Genomic DNA, 18,408 nt, shown 5'->3' with positions numbered 1-18,408 from the left:
ACATGTATAAACACCTATTCAGTCAATCAACATGGTTGTCTGTGTTGTTGTTGTTTTTTTAAAAAAGAAAGATTGCAAAACAGGTTATCTTTACAAATGTCTATTTCCAAACCACTCTTTGCTGAGACATCCCAAATGTGGAGGCTGGAGTTATATACGTAGGGGAGAATAAGAAGACGAAGGAGGTACAGAACCCTTCCTTCGCTCACCAATGGGCAGAGCTGCTCATAACTGGATTATGAAAAATAGTTCGTCTTTGTAAAATAGTTCAATGTTTTTCTTAATTTAGATTAGTATTTTCAGTGGCTTAAGAAAAGCTTAACAGCAAAGCAAAATATTGGTGATTTTTCTTTGGTACATATAGGATGGTTAAAGCAATGCATACTTTAATCATTCATTATATAATCTCAGATTTATAGAGCTGTTGTATTATTCAGGGAGAACAAGGGAGACCAGGTACTTCAGGTGAACCAGGCTATCCCGGGATACCTGGCACACGGGGTTTAAAGGTATGTCTACTGCTGTTTAAAACACTGTGATATATGGAATAACTGCTAAGTGGTTTATGTTTTACAAGCACCCTATAATTACCGTTAACTATGAGAACTAGATAACAATCACCCCCATTCAGGATCACAATTTCTGAGTCTGTTGCCAGTTTCCATGCTTGTTCTGCTAACTTGTATTAATGAAAAATAGACACAATCCTAACTATACCTCTTACTCTCTGGCAATACACTTCCTTAGTTCCTGTCAGTTCTTTCAAAAGAAGATACAAGAAGAATCAAGGACTGGATTATATATGGTTTATAATCAAAGACTGTGAGATACATGCCAATGGGTTAATTTTCACAGTTTATTTTATTATAGATTTATTTCATAAAATTTATACACTGCTTGATTGTGGGGGGACGACCTTCAAAGCTGTTTACAAAAGGTAAAGCAGTAAAATCAAGGAAAATTTACAACCATAGTTCAAAAGATACAAAATACTAAAACAGATTAAAATTACCTCAACATTCTAAGCATCTGGATAGACGTGTCTAAACAATAATGATTTTCATTCAAATTATTTTAAGTTTATCTGTGCTAAAGAAATGAAATAGGGACCACAGACAATTAAATTAAAAGTTTTTCTTTATTATATAACAGCTATTAAAATTAAATGACATATTTAGAAAACATAACTTTTTTGGGGGGAGGACGATGACAGCATTATGCTTTCCCCCCAATTTTATAAATGATACATGTGTTTTACTATCTACAGTATTACTGACATTTTGTGTCTTATTCATACTTTTTAAAAAAATATTGACCCATAGAAATCAGTGCATTAAGGGGACAAGGATCAAAGAGAAGCACAATTGATTATTATTTTATTACAAAGAAACAGATAGAGGGGAAATTACTGACTGAGATTCTAGATCAGTGTTTCCCAACCTTTTTTGGGCAAAGGCACACTTGTTTCATGAAAAAAATCTCGAGGCACACCACCATTAGAAAATGTTTAAAAAATTAACTCTGTGCCTATATTGACTATATATAAAGTAACTCTCTTTAATAGGCATCAAATAAACACAAAGAAAGTACCGTATTTTTCGCCCCATAGGACGCACTTTTTCCCCTCCAAAAATAAAGGGGAAATGTGTGTGCGTCCTATGGGGCGAATGCAGGCTTTCGCTGAAGCCTGGAGAGCAAGAGGCATCGGTGCGCACCGACCCCTCTCGCTCTCCAGGCTTCAGGAAGCTGTCCGCAAGCCTTGCGCGCCCGGTAGGAGCTCCCGCCCAGCGCGCAAGACTTGGGGCGGCAGCCTGTTGCCCGAAGCACAGGGAGCCCTCCGGAGGGCTCCCCGTGCTTCGGGCGAGTGTCTGCAAGCCTTGCGCGCCCGGCAGGAGCTCCCGCCAGGCCCGCGAGGCTTGGGGCGGCAGCCTGTTGCCCGAAGCACAGGGAGCCCTCCAGAGGGCTCCCCGTGCTTCGGGCGAGTGTCTGCAAGCCTTGCGCGCCCGGCAGGAGCTCCCGCCAGGCGCGCGAGGCTTGGGGCGGCAGCCTGTTGCTCGAAGCACGTGGAGCCCTCCGGAGGGTGCCCCGTGCTTCAGCGAGTGTCTGCAAGCCTTGCGCGCCCGGCAGGAGCTCCCGCCAGGCGCGCGAGGCTTGGGGTGGCATCTGTTGCCCGAAGCACACGGAGCCCTCCGGAGGGTGCCCCGTGCTTCGGGCGAGTGTCTGCAACCCTGCGCGCCCGGCAGGAGCTCCTGCCAGGCGCGCAAGGCTTGGGGCGGCAGCCTGTTGCCCGAAACACAGGGAGCCCTCCAGAGGGCTCCCCGTGCTTCGGGCGAGTGTCTGCAAGCCTTGCGCGCCCGGCAGGAGCTCCCGCCAGGCGCGCGAGGCTTGGGGTGGCAGCCTGTTGCTCGAAGCACGTGGAGCCCTCCGGAGGGTGCCCCGTGCTTCGGCGAGTGTCTGCAAGCCTTGCGCGCCCGGCAGGAGCTCCCGCCAGGCGCGCGAGGCTTGGGGTGGCATCTGTTGCCCGAAGCACACGGAGCCCTCCGGAGGGTGCCCCGTGCTTCGGGCGAGTGTCTGCAACCCTGCACGCCCGGCAGGAGCTCCTGCCAGGCGCGCAAGGCTTGGGGCGGCAGCCTGTTGCCCGAAACACAGGGAGCCCTCCAGAGGGCTCCCCGTGCTTCGGGCGAGTGTCTGCAAGCCTTGCGCGCCCGGCAGGAGCTCCCGCCAGGCGCGCGAGGCTTGGGGCGGCAGCCTGTTGCTCGAAGCACGTGGAGCCCTCCGGAGGGTGCCCCGTGCTTCGGGCGAGTGTCTGCAAGCCTTGCGCGCCCGGCAGGAGCTCCCGCCAGGCCCGCGAGGCTTGGGGTGGCATCTGTTGCCCGAAGCACGCGGAGCCCTCCGGAGGGCTCCCCGTGCTTCGGGTGAGTGTCTGCAAGCCTTGCGCACCCGGCAGGAGGGCTCCCCGTGCTTCGGGCGAGTGTCTGCAAGCCTTGCGCGCCCGGCAGGAGCTCCCGCTGGGCGCGCGAGGCTTGGGGTGGCAGCCTGTTGCCCGAAGCACGCGGAGCCCTCCGAAGGGCGCCCCGTGCTCCGCGCTGCCAGCTGCCGCTCGCAAGCCTTGCGCTCTCGGGGGGAGATCCCCCGGGTGCGCAAGGCTTGCCGACACCAGCGCGGAGCACTGGGCGGCCGGCCGAAGCGAGCGGCGATGGGATTTGGGAGGGAGCTCGCTTGCCGCCCCGCGCGTGCTCGCCGCCGCCCCGCCTCTCGCCGCCGGACTCGCCCACCTCCCTCCCACGGCACACCAGGCAACGTCTCGCGGCACACTAGTGTGCCGCGGAACACTGGTTGGGAAACACTGTTCTAGATGAAAGTTGTCCATTCTTGGACAGTTGGATTAGTGAGACTTCTAGTGGCCATTATGTGCATGAGATTGCACAGTGCCTTGCCACAAACAGAAACACACTTACATTAAGATTTCTGTTCTCATTTTCTATAACAGGGATCTTGTGTAGTTGGAAAAAGCCTCTGTGGCTGACAGTTTGATGTTTTGTGACTCTAGTGTAGTTACATATATTATTACTTATATATTATACTTCTGTGTTGCTTTTATTTCACCTGTGTGCATAATCATTGTAACTTACATTTCAATAGAAGTTATTTTTTCTCTTATTTTCAGGGAGATAAAGGAAACATTGGGGAAAGAGGCATCCAGGTATAAACCTTTCAACAGTTAAAATAACTTGGAATGCCTGCTCGCTGTAGATAGTTCACTCTATATGGCATTAAGATTTTTAAATGAAAATAATTACTCTTAAAAAAATGTCAGAGCATGGTATGTCCCACAGACCAAGCAGTAGCCACTGTGGTGTCCTCCATGTGTTCTTGGATTCAAACTCCCATCAGCTCCTCAGCTATAATGACCAATAGCGAGGGATGATGGGAGTTGTGCTTCAGCAACATCTGGAGGGCAGCATGTTCGGTACTCCTGCCACAGATCACATCAAGCATGCTGAATTTTCCTCAGCATCATGGTGCAGTCATGGTGTTTGAATAAACCTCAATATAAGTAGTCCAAAGCCTGATCTAAAGGATTAACCATATCAATCTGAAAATGAAAAGTTACGATCTTATTACAGTAATATTTTTTAACTTAAAAAATGGGCGGAGACATAATTCTTTAATAACCCAGCTAGGTTTGGGTTGATTTCTAAAGGAGAAATTAAGTCGCTACTACTCAAAACAAAATTTAGTTCCTAAAGGCAGTTGGGTAAAACAGAGAATTTATCTTCACCTTCATGGAATATTTGACCATTGTCAAATAACAGAAGATTGACTGAAGGACATGCCAATTCTTGATCAATGTAACGTTTTGTATGTGGTGCTGCCTTTCAAGACCAAAATATGTCATATACAGAGCTATTTTTCTAGGAAAAGAGGTGCCAGAACTCACCATGAACACCTCCCTTGTTCTCTTATAATAGCAATGGAGCCCACCTGAGAGGTACAGGGACTGAGTTCCTGTGAGTTCCCCCTGAAAAAAAAGCCACACACATCTTCAGTTTGCAATTCAAACAACTGGTTTTCATCTCTAAAGCATTAAAGCCTAGTTCCAGGACATCTGAAGGATGCTTGTCCCAAGATTACTCTGCCTATCTGCTTGATGGCATCAGAGAGTATTTTACCCGTTTTTCCACCTTTGGCAGTGAGGTTTGTGGAAAAAAGAAAGAGACTTTTTTGTGGTGGTGATACATCTCCTTGGAGATGATAACACCTTTACATTTCTGATGTGTTGGTTGTTGTTTTCTACAGATAGTGGATGTATTGTATGATTTTGGCTTGTCAATTGCCAGCTGTTTTGAAGTATTGGGGGAAGGGGCATGTTAATAAATGCAAGCAACACACTTTTTCATATAATTAAAATAATTACTTTGTAATGCCTCTTTTTTAAAGGGTCAGAAGGGAGAAAGTGGCAGATCAGGTACTGCAGGCCAGAAGGTAAAACTTTTTTCCTTTTGAAAAGAATTGACAAAAATTGCCTCATTACTTTCCTTTAGCAAAAGCACCTTCTGAGCAGAGTAATACTAATAGATCTGGAGCCAAACAGAGCACATATCTCTGAAATAGGGTGCCCTTCTTTCCTCTTCCTTTAAAATTACTGAGTGAGTTGGGGGGAAATGTTTTGAGCCCTTAGATAACAGCGTCAATAAATATTACATATCACTAGATGCTTGGCTAGCATGAAGCTGTGTTTTGGAGGGTATTTCTCTAGCATATGACATTTTAATACAATATTTATTTTTTATATAGTTTAGCCTTATGTTTGTAGATTTGAAACAACATAGCAATAACTCAGCATCCGTTTATTAATATCTTCTGAAATTGTGATTCCTAAAGGGCGACGCAGGATTAACTGGAGCTGAAGGACAGGTATGTGTTTGTGTTGCTGTTTTATATGCCCCGACATCTGCTCCCCCTGTCTCTTTGCCTGCTTCATTTTAGCATACATTTTGTGCTGGCTGTTGGTTTTAATTTCGTTGTTAAAAATACTTTTGAGTGCTGATTTTTTTTTTAAAAAAGCCAATAAAAAAGCAAGATACATGCTGTCAGAGCCGCCCCTATGTCCCAGCTCACAGAGGACCAACGCCCGGCTGTAGTTATATACAAAAGTCTTTATTTACGTTCAGTTTCCATTTCAAAGCCGCAGCGTGCAGCTCTACGTCTTAAACCCTAGACCGGCGAAGCTCCGTCTGAATCTCCTCCCCTTCCACACCAGTTTAAGACTCTAGCCTTGCTCCACCTCTTCCTTAGCTCCTTCCTCCTCTGGGCCCTCCTGCCCGCTGGGGTTTCATCCTTTCTGGACTCTTCTGACGCTGACCCCCCTGATTCTTGCCCCTCCTTCCGGCGGGCTTTAGGACCTGGCTCCCTATCCGGGCTACCTGCTGTGCCGCTCGCCTGTACGTTTGAACTTGGCGCGCGCGCCCAACCGGCAACCTTCCTCTTGACCGTTCCCCCGCTCTCCGATGGAGGCGTGGTCAATCCTGACTCATCTTCTCTCGCTGGTGGTGAATCCGCTGGCCCCGATACCTGGGACTCCTCCCCCCCACTACGCTCTGGTGGGGAAGCTGGTCCTGATTTCCAACTGCTGCTCTGGGAGTCCCCGCTGGCCCCTTGCTTCTGGGGTGTCCCCCTTGGGGCCCCCCTTGCCCTGGCCACTGGCGCCCCCTTCTGTGAATCTTCCGATTCGCTGGAGAGGCTCATGGAATCTCTTGGGCTACTGTCATCTTCTCCTGCGCTGCCCTCGGATTGCTCCCCCTCGCTCTCCATCGCCTCCCCTCCCTGCGCTCCGCTGCGTCCCTGACATATGCTTTCAATAAATAATAAATAAGTTGCCAGGTCACAACCTCTACTTTTCAGTATTATTATTTGATTGTTATTTACGATGATTTTGAATAGTTTTTGATAATTTATCATTTGTACGCTGTGTAAGTGAATATAATATATCTGAAGGCTGTTTCAGATGGCATAATTCACATGTGCTCTGTGTTTTGCCTTTGTTTAATCTGCCCTCAGAAATATGTTCAGAACAAAAGGGATTTTTAATTTTTTTATCAACTTAAGGATGTGTAGGGCGAGGGAAGCTTTAACATTTTATAGAATTCATCAGGTAGAATGGAAAGGAAAAAAAAGTTCAGCTATGTGCCAAGCATGCTGGCTTCCAATTGATTGCAGAAAGTTCACATTTAAAAGTAGAGAAACACATTCCTGATAGTGGGACATTGTAGACATAGCAGAAAGTAAGTGAAAAATACTAGATTTCAACAACTTTACTAACAATCCTTGTAGCTGGAAGTTAGTCAGCACCTAATGTTAATGGTGATATCCAACTAAGTCATACTCAGAGTAGATTTATTGAACTCTATGGGGTTAAGTCCATGTTCGTTATTGTCTGTAAGGTTGGAGTTAAGCGCATGTAATGGGGCTGGTGGAAGCTGATTTCCCTTTTCCTATGCTCCCCACAACAGCTTTCCTGGCCTCTGAAAATACTCCATTGAGGGTCAGAGGACCCTCTTGAATGGGTGGTTTGTGCTGCTGGGGATTGGAAAGGGATTCTTCCAATATCAGCTGGAGACACCTTCCGTGACTGGAGCTGCCATTCGTGGCAATTGCCTCCCCCTTTCTTTTAAGTTCACAGCAGCCTTGCAATGTAGGCTAGGCTGAGAGACAGCACCGGACATCTAGGGAATGGCATAGTAGGCTTTAAACTTAGCCTAATGCTGTGCATACTCTTAAATAAATATATCCTGTGCATTATTAAGTTATGGTTTTATTTTCAGATTTTATGGCAATATTTTTTCTTGCAACTTTTTAAAGGAATCTTTTAACACACAGTTTTGTTTTGTTTTCAAATCAGTAACAATTTTAGCATTAAAAAAAAATGCATCTCTTTTTGTCTTGGCCAAATGGTAAAGGGTCGCTAAGAAAGGTCACAAAGAGGATGTTGCTAGCTATTAAAAGCCAAATAAACGCTTCTGAAAAATATACTTTCAGCAAGCTTCTTGGCAAATTCTACAAGCTGTTAGTTTTCATTCACAAGCCTCACAGTAAAAACTCTTCTTTTTGGATATAAATACAGTAGTTCTAAGACTTTTCCACACTGGCAAATGAACAGTAAAGAGGACAAAGACTTTTGGCCAGTACCAGAGAGATAACAGAATCTGTTATTATTACTGTGGTTTTTGTTTCTGCAGAAAGGTTTAAACTGTGTTAAATTTGTTTTGCCCTTTGTTATTTATGGATGCTGCACAGGGGACCAAAACGCTGACAGGGTATAAATTGCCTCCATAAATAAATAGCACTCATTTTAATAGCAAACACAGATGGTGAGTGCTGACAGGATTGCAAACAAAGTGGGAGACTTTGGATGAATCGGCATGTTCAGAAAAACTTACAAAAGTACAAGGAAGCTTTTTTCAAAAAACACACACAAAAAACCCCAGAAACAAAAACAAGAGTCTAATGAAGACCCGAGCATGCTCAGTAACAGTGGCATATATGGGGAAACAGAGAATGTGAGGGGTTGGAAGAGTAGAATCGCTTGTTTTCAGGGAATGACCGACTGGAACCCTGAACAGAAGCACTCCTTGTAGAAGGAAGAACATACCAAAACATTTTTTGAATGCAGGCACCACTTGTGTATACATACATTTGCATGGCTTACATCCATTTGATAAACAGTCAGTGCCAAGGGGGCTAAACTAACTAATCTGTAAGGGGCTACACTGGCCTGGTTCTCACATTACTCTTATCTGTGGTTTACTGAACCGCCTTTAACCCAAATTTGCATCTGGGGACCCATATCTTCTTTTTACCATACAATTGTATGGTGGTAGTGCTGCTATTGTCACCCACTTCAGATTAGACTATGACCCTGCAGTGTTCTCGACCTACTAGCTGAAGACCAAAGATTAATTTGAACATCTGAACCTAGCCCAGCAGCTTTGCTGTGGTTTAGTATAGTAGCCATGACAAACCACACTCATAAACAATTATTTGTTTTTGGTTAATAAACCTTGGCTTACGTTAACCATGACTTAGCATTGTAAGCAAATTAGTCCACTGTGTACAAGTACCTCTTCCTCAGAGCTTTTTAAAAAATGTTCTTAATGTCTCCTAAGATGTTCTTCAAATATCCACCAGCTGTCTTATAAGCAAAAAGTCTGTATAAGGTCTGCCAACCTATTCCTGGCACATCTGTGGCTTTGCATTATTCCATTTGGCTAGAAAATTGAAATGGGGTTATTATACCCAGCTAATAAGATATATTTGAATAATATAAAAGCTATAAAAAGCCATAGCAAAACAAAATACAGAGGTTGGGAATGTTGTAATGATTATAGAATCTAATCCATTGTGACTGAAGTGGCTTTGGCTTTATTTTTTAAAATTGTAGAACTCATTGTAGGTCACAGTCCAGCATAGAAGTTAAGCACATTTTGAGCCTGTGGAAAAACAATGAGCTTAAACATAGGCAACTCACTTTGATGAGGCTTTGTGGCTTTAATTATTCCCCCTTTATTAACATAACTTCATTTAGTAATGTCCCCTGGACACGATTAATTATCTCAGTGGTTTTTCTTTCACAGCACCTGTGCCTCTGGGTTTTAATCTTTCCCAGCTTCCATGACAGGCTAGGTGGTCTCCTGTGGTTACTTTAATTGGCACATCATGAAAAGAGTCCACGGGGATTGTAGAGAAAACAATCCATTTTCTTGTTCTTGCACCATTCAGGAATGTTTAACATTGACTTAGTGTACCCTTCCTCAACCTGGTGCCTTCCAGCTGTTGTTGTGCTCTCAACTCCTGTCAGTCACCCCCATCATATCCCATTGGACAGGAATGTTGGCAATGGTAGCCCAAAACATCTAGAAGGAACAAGGCTGCAGGAAGGCTGGACTAGTATATGAAATGGTTTCATTGGGATTTAGATGTTACCGTATACACAATTAGAGAGTGAAACTTGCTAATAAAAATATTTTCTTTTCTTTTTTGTTCATGCATATTATAGTATGCATATTTTTCATTTAAAAAATGAAAACAAGCTCTCCGTGAGTTGTCAGGTGTTGGCTATTGCAGTTATTACCTTTGATTTCAGAAAGGCGAGAAAGGAGATCCTGGCATGAGTGGCTTTACTGGACAGAAGGGAGAACCAGGAGTTACTGGTTTGATTGGCCCACCAGGCCCAAGAGGAGGACAAGGAGAGAGGGGATCTCCAGGAACTCCAGGGGCAGATGGAAAACCTGTATGTATGCTGCCTGAGATGACTTTTTTCATGCTGACCAATTTCTTTTCAAATTCGAGCCCATGTCACCTTTTTAATGCTTCTCTGTTCAATTTAGGGAAGAGGCTATTCTGAAGAATTTATTCGGCAAGTTTGTGCAGACGTGCTGAGAAGTGAGTCCCCCTATTGATTCACAGTGCTGCACTGTAGTCACCTTGCTGGGATGTACCTGTGTGAGCTTTAGGACATGTGCCTAAATTTCCTACAACCAGGTGGAGAGCCTTTCTGGCCCAGTGAGCCAGATCTTTATCTCCCTGCATACCACCCTTGGGGGCCAATCTTGACAGGTGCTTGACACCTATCAAAGTTGATCTGTAGGCGTAAGGGGAGATAGTTGAAAGGGCTTGCTCAGCCCTGTGCACAAGGATTCTCAAATGCCTGAAAACCAGCTGATGAGTGTTTGGGAAGCCCTGTGTGCAACTGCCAAGTGTAGGGGTAGCAAGGATTTGGGAAGCAGGGTTTGGCAGTTCCTGCAAATCCCCTTTTGTTCAAGCCCTGCATTCATCATGTATGACTTCAGGGATAGGGCAGGTGAGCGTGGCTTGCCTGGAAGAGCCTTGCAGGCCAAGTAGGGAAACCAGGTTGGCCAAATCTGGCCTGTGAACTGGAGGTTCTACACCTCTGCTCTACAGTGTGCAGAGGTTTAAAGGGTGGGCATGACACAGTCACAACTAAGGAAATTTAAATCTGACTGATCTCAAGGGGTGAGCATGTGCATAGATCTCCCACTATAATCAGTGGAGCTTTTTTAATTACTTGGCATAACTAGATCTCAATCTGACCAAGATGCAATAATAATTTCAGACAATTTGATTTGGTTTGGTGTTTGGTTAGCTTTGTGTATTGATGGTGAGGATATGCTCCCTTTGGTCTAAGCATTTTTATCTGCATTCCCCTTAGCCCAGTTGCCTACAATACTTCAGAATGGGAGGCTACAACACTGTGATCATTGCCAGTCTCGTGGCCCTTCCCCAGGGCCTCCTGGTCCACCAGGCCCACCTGGCCAAGAAGGTCCTCGAGGATTTCCTGGCTTGCCAGGAAATGATGGTGTTCCGGGCCTGACAGGAGCTCCTGGGCGTCACGGATCACGTGGACCAAAAGGTAATTGTCTTGAAACAAAATTCTCTTTCCAGCCTAGAGATCTGTACTGAATAGGCATTGAACTGGAGAGTGTGAAAAACTTGAGCTTGCACATTGTCAGTCAGCCAGGGCAACATGCTTAGCCACAGGCAATCCATAGAGCCTCCAGGTTTCATTATCTCTCCATTCTCAATCTGGCTCCTCTTCTTCTCTTGTTAAAAAACTCAAAGGGATTGAAGCTGCCTTATAATAAGTTCATCTAACTCAGTGTGGTCTACACTGGTGGGCAGTGGCTCTCTAGGGTTTCAGAAGGAGAATTTTTTGTTATTGCCCACACTTCAATGGAACTAACCATGAAATAAGTCTGTAATACGATTGCTATTTGTGATGGGATAATGAGCTGCTTGTGCGTAAAAGCTGAATTCCTCAGAGCTTTGCATAGGTCTCAAAGCTCTGCCTTTACGGGAGCCCTCAAAGCATGACTCCCTCAATCGCTGGCAGAATCCGTCAGTGGATGCTTCCGGAATTTACGCCAACATATGAGTTCCTTAACGGAAACTCTACGTCTGGATTCTCTGCGTGACAGTTTCCTGCGCGGAGTGGGCGTCCCCAGCGGAGGTCCTGAGCCCTCCCCGCTGTTCTCACTGGAAGCATCTTGGAGCCATCCCTCCACCTGAGTTTCTGCAGGAACTCTCACTCTCCCCCTGCTGGTTCCTTCCTCAGCATCTGAGGGCCTCTTAGCCTCCTTGAGCCCTTCCACCACCTGACTCTCCGATGGCAGTTCCCTGACACTATTCTATAGCTTGATCCTATGCTTGGAAGTATATCTCGCTGTCTCAGTGGAGCTGAAACCCACATAAGTGTGCATATTTGGAAAGCTACCTGCAGAGGGATTTAGGGCCTTTGAATTATAATCTTCACTATACTGTCTTCACATCAGGCACAATGGACCAGCAAGTTTCTACAGAGCTGCTGCTTTAAACATTCTGATTGTCTGTTTTTTTTAAGACAGTGTCTTTTACTAAAGACGGGGTTCTATTTTAGTGAAGGAATATCTTACCCTCCACCTAACCAACTACTAAAAAAAATGTAGATTATATTGTTTGCCCCTCCCCCAAAATATGTTCCATGAACCAAAAATTGTGGTGAAATGGTTGCACATAGCTCTGCTTACCATTAGTAGGAGGATTACATTAACACTTTAATTTGAAGTGCATGAAAGTTTACATTTCTGAATCCTGTTCCTTTCATGATCCGATCCTATCATATCCATTAGGATACTAGGAGGAAGGTCTAAATCAAGAGAAATGAAAGTGCTACTATCTTTTAAACTGTCACAGCTTGGGCTTTGTTCGTTAAAACACATGCTTTTGCCCATTCTATTGACAGGCGAATTGATCAAATAAAGAAATAGTGCTTCTGTAACATTGCTTTAGGCATTGTCTGCTGTTGTGTGTGTATTCATTTGAATTGTACAGTTTCATATGTACAGTTTTTCTGGACATTGGTGGCTAAACTTTTTTTTGGCTCAGGGAACACATGCACTCCTTCTGAGGGTCAGATGGTAGCAATGAGTGTGGCTGAATGTAGGTGTGACCACACCTCACTCTCCTACTTGAACACATGCACATCCAGCTAGGCAGCCAGTCCTTCGTGCTAATCAGCTGAGAAAGAGGGATGTATCACATCAATAAGATGACTGGGGAGGTGGTGATTTGTATCCCCATCAGGGTGCTGGGCTCTACATACCCCAGTGTTGTGTCTGTTTTAAATATATCTATATGTAATTATTTGTTGCTACTGCCACCAAATTTGGTGGGATCAGGGGAGGAAGAGGAAAAAATGCTTTGGTAGGCTGGATGAGGTGCCAAACTGGGGTTCTATGGGAAATTTGGGGACAGATTCATTCTCCCCCCACCCTGTTAATTTTTATTCCAACTACTTGAGGAATTGGGTGCATATGTTTTAAGCTGGAAAGCCTGGGAAATCTGCCACTTACTCCATGAGAGCTCTTTTCTTCATTAGCCAAGAAGGAGCAATTATGTGGAAAATATTTTTGATGAAAGCAAAACCACCAGAACCTATATTTTTAATCTGTTTAAAGAGGTACTATAAACTTCTGGACTTCAGTTACAAGGATAACAGTAAAACCAAACCAAACCACGAACAACCAAAAACAAAACCCAACACTATCAAGGAACAAATTTTTACATATGTCTACTCAGAAGTAAACCCCAGAGTGCAGTGGGGCTTACTCTGAAGCAAGTGGGTGTAGGGCAGGCACCCCCAAACTTGGCCCTCCAGATATTTTGGAACTATAACTTCCATCATCCCTAGCTAACAGGACTAGTGGTCAGGGATGATGGGAATTGTAGTCTCAAAACATCTGGAGGGCCGAGTTTGGGGCTGCCTGGTGTAGGGTTACAGCCTGTATATTATATTAGATTCTAGTAGAGGCCTACTTACCTTTTATATGAAATATTCCCCAAGAGTACTGAGATTTTTATGCAGCAATAACAATGTTCTTATTCAGTAGCTGTCATTTTTCTCAAAGTGTTATGTACCAATGTGCCAATTGTGTTCTTAAAACTTGAACCTTCTTCTCCAATGGTCATTACATGAACTGAGTACTTTTTCAGTTATTATTATTGCCTTTCTTTTCTACTTTTACAGTTTTTAAAATGTAATATATCCATGAACTACTAGATCATTTTAAGCACATTGTTAATTGAAGTATGTGGTCTGAAGACATAAACAGTAATTACAATGTGCAGTGTGGATACAATTTTGTCTGTTTCACATTTCAGAATTTTTATCTGATGATCATCTGTCTTCAATGCATGCGAAATATTTTCACACCACTTACGATCTTAGCCTCTTTCATCATGATAGTTATTTTATTTATTGTGTTTATATTCTGCTCTCTCAGAACTGTTTCCTTCATTTGATCCTCACAACAATCCTGTGAGGCAGGTTACGACTGAGTGTGAGCCCAGGGTCACCCATTGAGCTTCCAGTTGGGATGAGTCCTATGGCACAATTATATCATATGTCGCCTCTCTAATTCTGCCTTTCTATCCTTAAAAAAATAGTACCATATACTCCTGATACATGTTGACACACTTTGTTCCTGAATTAAAATTGAAGGTACACTTGATTTTTACAAAGGATATTTTTATAATGTGAAACTTACCAGCACTCAGAAAAGCCCATCACTGCAGAAATTACTGATTTTGGCACATCTCTGATTGGCAAGAGGTGACACCAGAACAGTGACTCAGGCAGACCTATGGACAGCCTCCTCTGAGGCTGCAGAATTCTGGTGCATGTTTGCATGCAAAGTGGTTCAATGGTCAAATCACACCCAATGCAGAAAAGCAGCAGAATTCCTCCCCTCCCCTTCAGAACCTAATTAGATGGAGGCAGGGTGATAGTGTTCAGCCATGCCAAAATAGGAACTCTGAGCTTATGGGAATTCATTTTTACTCTCAGTACACCGGTATGTCTTAGTGCACACTTTGGGAACTACTGACAATATGCATATTATGTCTGGCACTTTACAGGACTACCTGGAAAAAATGGAGCTAAAGGAAGCCAAGGAGTTGGGGTCCCTGGGATGCAAGGACCTCCAGGACCTCCAGGTATTGTTTGGAGAAGCCAGAAAGCTTTGGAGCTAACGTGCTCTAAGATTGCACTACTTAGCTGACCCTTTCAAAGAGTCACTTATGTTGGCTTTAGTGGGACTTTTCCACAGAACCAGCCATCAGTACTGCGGCTTGGAATTTAAAAATCAAATCAGTAGATTATCTTAATGCATCTACATAGCTGGTTGTTCCTCAGGGAAAATCTGGGTGGACAGGTGAATTTTAAGTAGGCACCTTAGTACCAGTATCGTAACTGCCTTCCTGATTATCATTGGGAGGGTAATCCAGGGGGCAGGTGCTGCCACATTAAAGGCCCTGGTCTTAGTGGGCACAAGGCAAACCTTAGAAGCACATGGCACTATGAAAGGTATCCTGCCTGAGGATCAAAGTGACCAGGCTGGAGTAAACAAGTTAAGGTGCTTCCAGAGGTGACTGTGTCCCAAGTTGGACAGGTCTCCACCTAGAAGCATAGCACTGTAGAGTTGGAAAGGGACCCCAAGGGTTGGTCATCTCATCAAAACCCCTGCAGTGCTTGTTGGCAACCAGTGCTGCTCTTTTAGCACAGGTTTTATGTACTGTCAGTAGGGCAATCCCTTCTTGCTGCAGCATTCTGCACTAGCTACAGTGCCCAGGCTAACCTTAAGGAAAGTTCCACATAAGGTTGCATTGCAGTAATCCAGTAAAAAACCAGTGCCTCGACCACCAAAGCTAAACTATCCCAATTCAGAAACAACCAGAGCTGCCACAGTGGTCAAAGCTTGCAGAATACACAATGAAGCTACCTGGGCCTCTGGTGACAAAGAGGAAACCAGGAGCATTCCCAAGCTACATATCTGCTCCTCAAGGAGCAGTAACCCCATCCAGGGCAGGCAGCTGGTCTATTTATCTGATCTGGGAACTGCTCACAAACATTGTCTTACCAGGATTCCATCTCACTTTATTGATGCACATCAACTCTACTGCTGCACCTTAGCAGAGGTCCAGTTTCTTTTTGCTCAGGGATGACGGACATCAGCTTTCTGGAAGATGCTCCTGTGCCACTACTAGGGCTGCCTGGGTGGCACAGACTCCTCTCTTACTGCAGCAACCAAGACACTTTCATGTGTTATTCACGTCAGCGCCTTTAAACCTAAAAAAGTAAATACTTAATCAGGCAGGGTGGATCATGCTAGAAATCTTTAACAAATTGTAATACCTTATGGCACTAAACACACTCCATGTATATATTTCACATATTGTTAAGGTCCTGAAGGTCCACCTGGGATAAGTAAAGAAGGATATCGTGGAGAACCCGGGAAGCCAGGTAAAGATGGAGACCGTGGAAATCCTGGAAATCCTGGACAAACAGGACCACCTGGCATCTGTGACCCGTCTTTATGCTTTAGTGTAATTGTAGGAAGAGATCCATTTAGAAAAGGACCAAACTATTAATTTGGGATGTGTTAGTGGCAGACTAGACCTGGTGCTTGTCTTCAACAATCTTTCAAGTCTCAGGAAGATGACTGGCAATAATCCTCTTTCCCAGAAACTAAAGTACCTCTGATGTGTAATGTAATATGGTAAAATATTCCATATTAAATTTAAGAATCTAAATATGTATTGGGCCTATCAAATAACATGCTCCCCCATCCAGTTAAACTTAGTTATCACTGTACATTTAAAAACAATGAAACAACATAGTTGGTTTATTTAAATCCCATTGCTATGAGTCATGACTAACTTTATCTGGATTGGAGAGTGAATTTTAACTGAATGATACTGTTGAAGTCCATTGGCAACACTGCTGGAAGCCGGATTGGGTCCTCAATGTTTCATGATCAGCTGTATACCACTGTGAAGTATTTTTTATCCAGCCTAAATATGCAGCATCTGAATATTAATGGAACATGGCTGATTTTTATTTCGTTTGTCGATTTCATCCATTTGTGTATGTTTCATATTTTTCTGGTTAACGGTTTTGTTTTGAAAAATGTATGAATCCAAGTCTTTTTATATATATAAAAAACAACAACCCCCATCTTGTCCTCAAAACAACCATGTGACTATCCAATTTTACATTTCCATCTACAAGTAAAGAAACCTCTAGAGGCACCTTTAAAAACTTTTAAATGCATTTTTTAATATAAAAAAGGTTTCTAATTATATTCTGGACATTTTTTTTATCATACTGTTGCACAACCAAGCTTAACCATATTTAATTTTTTTCAGCTGACTATAGAACTGGGTGTTTTTGCTATGCTCCATAGGACTGCGGTTGTCAAACAAAAGTTTACAAGCTGTGCTTTATGCTTACTACATAACTACAGTGTTCTTTATGCTGCTTCTTTGTACATTTTAATTAAGGCATTTCTGTGTTTATTTTGTAAAACAAGATGCAATCAAGAAGCACTGCTGGCATCCTAATAAATTCAGTTGTACAATTTCTATTTTAAGCTTTAATGCAAAAAGTCTTTTATTGCACCTACGCAAAGCTTTATAACTGGCCTTTTGTTGTTGTTTTCTGTCTTTAGTAATATGCTTGACATTCAAGGTAAAAAGTTTTTTTAAGATTTTGTGGTAATAAAAGCAATTTTTTCACTTGTTGAGCTGAGTTTTTATTAATCCCGTGATTTATGTTCTACAGAACATTATTCGCCCAACTGCATACCAACAAGATAAAGGCAACAATGTCCAGACTGGACAGCATTCTGCTTACAAGGCCTGATCCCCCCTGGTAGAAACAACAAACATTGGTAACATTAAAATCACAGACCACGCCCCAGTAGACGCTACCCTCAGGAGAGGAAGCACAAATTACCCCCATCATGGTCCTTTAGCCCCATCCTAATCACAAACCAACTAGCTAAAAAGAGTCTCTTCAAAACTACTGTATGGACAATGATGTGGGTGACATAACTCACCCCACCACCCGGGACACAATGAAAGCCATAATCAGACAAGCCTGCATAAAGGAGAGGGCATGCCTTAAAAAACAAAGCTCCTCAAAAATGGGTAAATTAGAACAACAAATTACAACCCTCTCATCAAACTACAAACAGGAGCCAAAAAGCTACTTAAACTCATAGAATGAAAAAGAAAGGAAATTGACTCTCTCGAACAATGATTAACATCCTATACTCTAAACAACGCTTTTACTAATATGGAGGGAAGAACTCCAGTCTATTAGCAAACAGATGCAGGAAAAAATAACTCAAAACAAGAATACATCGCGTCACTTAAAAAAGACCGTAACATAACATTCTCTGCCAAAATAAATAACCTCAGAATTTGCTGAATTTTACAACAATCTGTACATCTCCCGCAACCCACCTGAACATCCCCACAACAGCATACCCATTTCTCTAGAACAAACTAAAGAAAATCCCCACAACACTGAACAGGTTCACACAGTCCATGCTTAAATCATGGAAGGGAAAAGTAGGCAAATTATCGCTATGGCTATCCCCATCCTCATCCCCACTAACCCCCCTGGCCTATCTTCCACTATTCCAACATGCAGCACAAAACCTCCAGATAAAAACCTGGCAAACCAAAGGTCTACACCAGGGGTCACCAAGGTTTATGTTGCCTGGGTCAGATTGGTCCTGCAGAGATCCCTCTTTGGGCTGGATCGTGACCCCCCCCCCCCGATTTTCAGATGCCATCTTCGGTGCCACGGAAGCGAGTCCCCACGCTGCGCTGCTTTAGCGCAGTATGTGAGTGGGCAGGTCTGTTCGGGGGCGGTTCGGGGGCCGGTCAAATGACCTTTGCGGGCCGCTTCTGGCCCGTGGGCCTTAGGTTTCTGACCGCTGGTCTACACTGTCTAAAAGACTGCTACAAAAACAACAAACCCATACCAACACAAGAAACACACAA

The 18,408-nt window shown here is 43.8% G+C and overlaps 1 protein-coding gene across 1 annotated transcript in view; it reads left to right on the top strand.

Annotated features, from left to right (window-relative positions):
• COL21A1 (collagen type XXI alpha 1 chain) overlaps positions 1–17,132 on the top strand; it is a 126,672-nt gene extending 109,540 nt beyond the window's left edge. Inside the window, exons 23-31 of the mRNA XM_083730981.1 lie at positions 438–509; positions 3,668–3,703; positions 4,942–4,986; positions 5,386–5,418; positions 9,644–9,790; positions 9,888–9,942; positions 10,730–10,930; positions 14,473–14,550; positions 15,797–17,132. Of these exons, the coding sequence (XP_083587107.1) occupies positions 438–509; positions 3,668–3,703; positions 4,942–4,986; positions 5,386–5,418; positions 9,644–9,790; positions 9,888–9,942; positions 10,730–10,930; positions 14,473–14,550; positions 15,797–15,984 (855 nt within the window). The 3' untranslated portion in view covers positions 15,985–17,132. The remainder of the gene's footprint in view (positions 1–437; positions 510–3,667; positions 3,704–4,941; positions 4,987–5,385; positions 5,419–9,643; positions 9,791–9,887; positions 9,943–10,729; positions 10,931–14,472; positions 14,551–15,796) is intronic.
• Positions 17,133–18,408: the final 1,276 nt, after the last annotated feature.

The sequence above is a fragment of the Podarcis gaigeae genome (assembly GCF_964106915.1).
Source record: "Podarcis gaigeae genome assembly, chromosome: 3".
NCBI classification, from domain to species: Eukaryota; Metazoa; Chordata; class Lepidosauria; order Squamata; family Lacertidae; genus Podarcis; species Podarcis gaigeae.
This window is presented reverse-complemented; position numbering and strand designations above follow the sequence as displayed.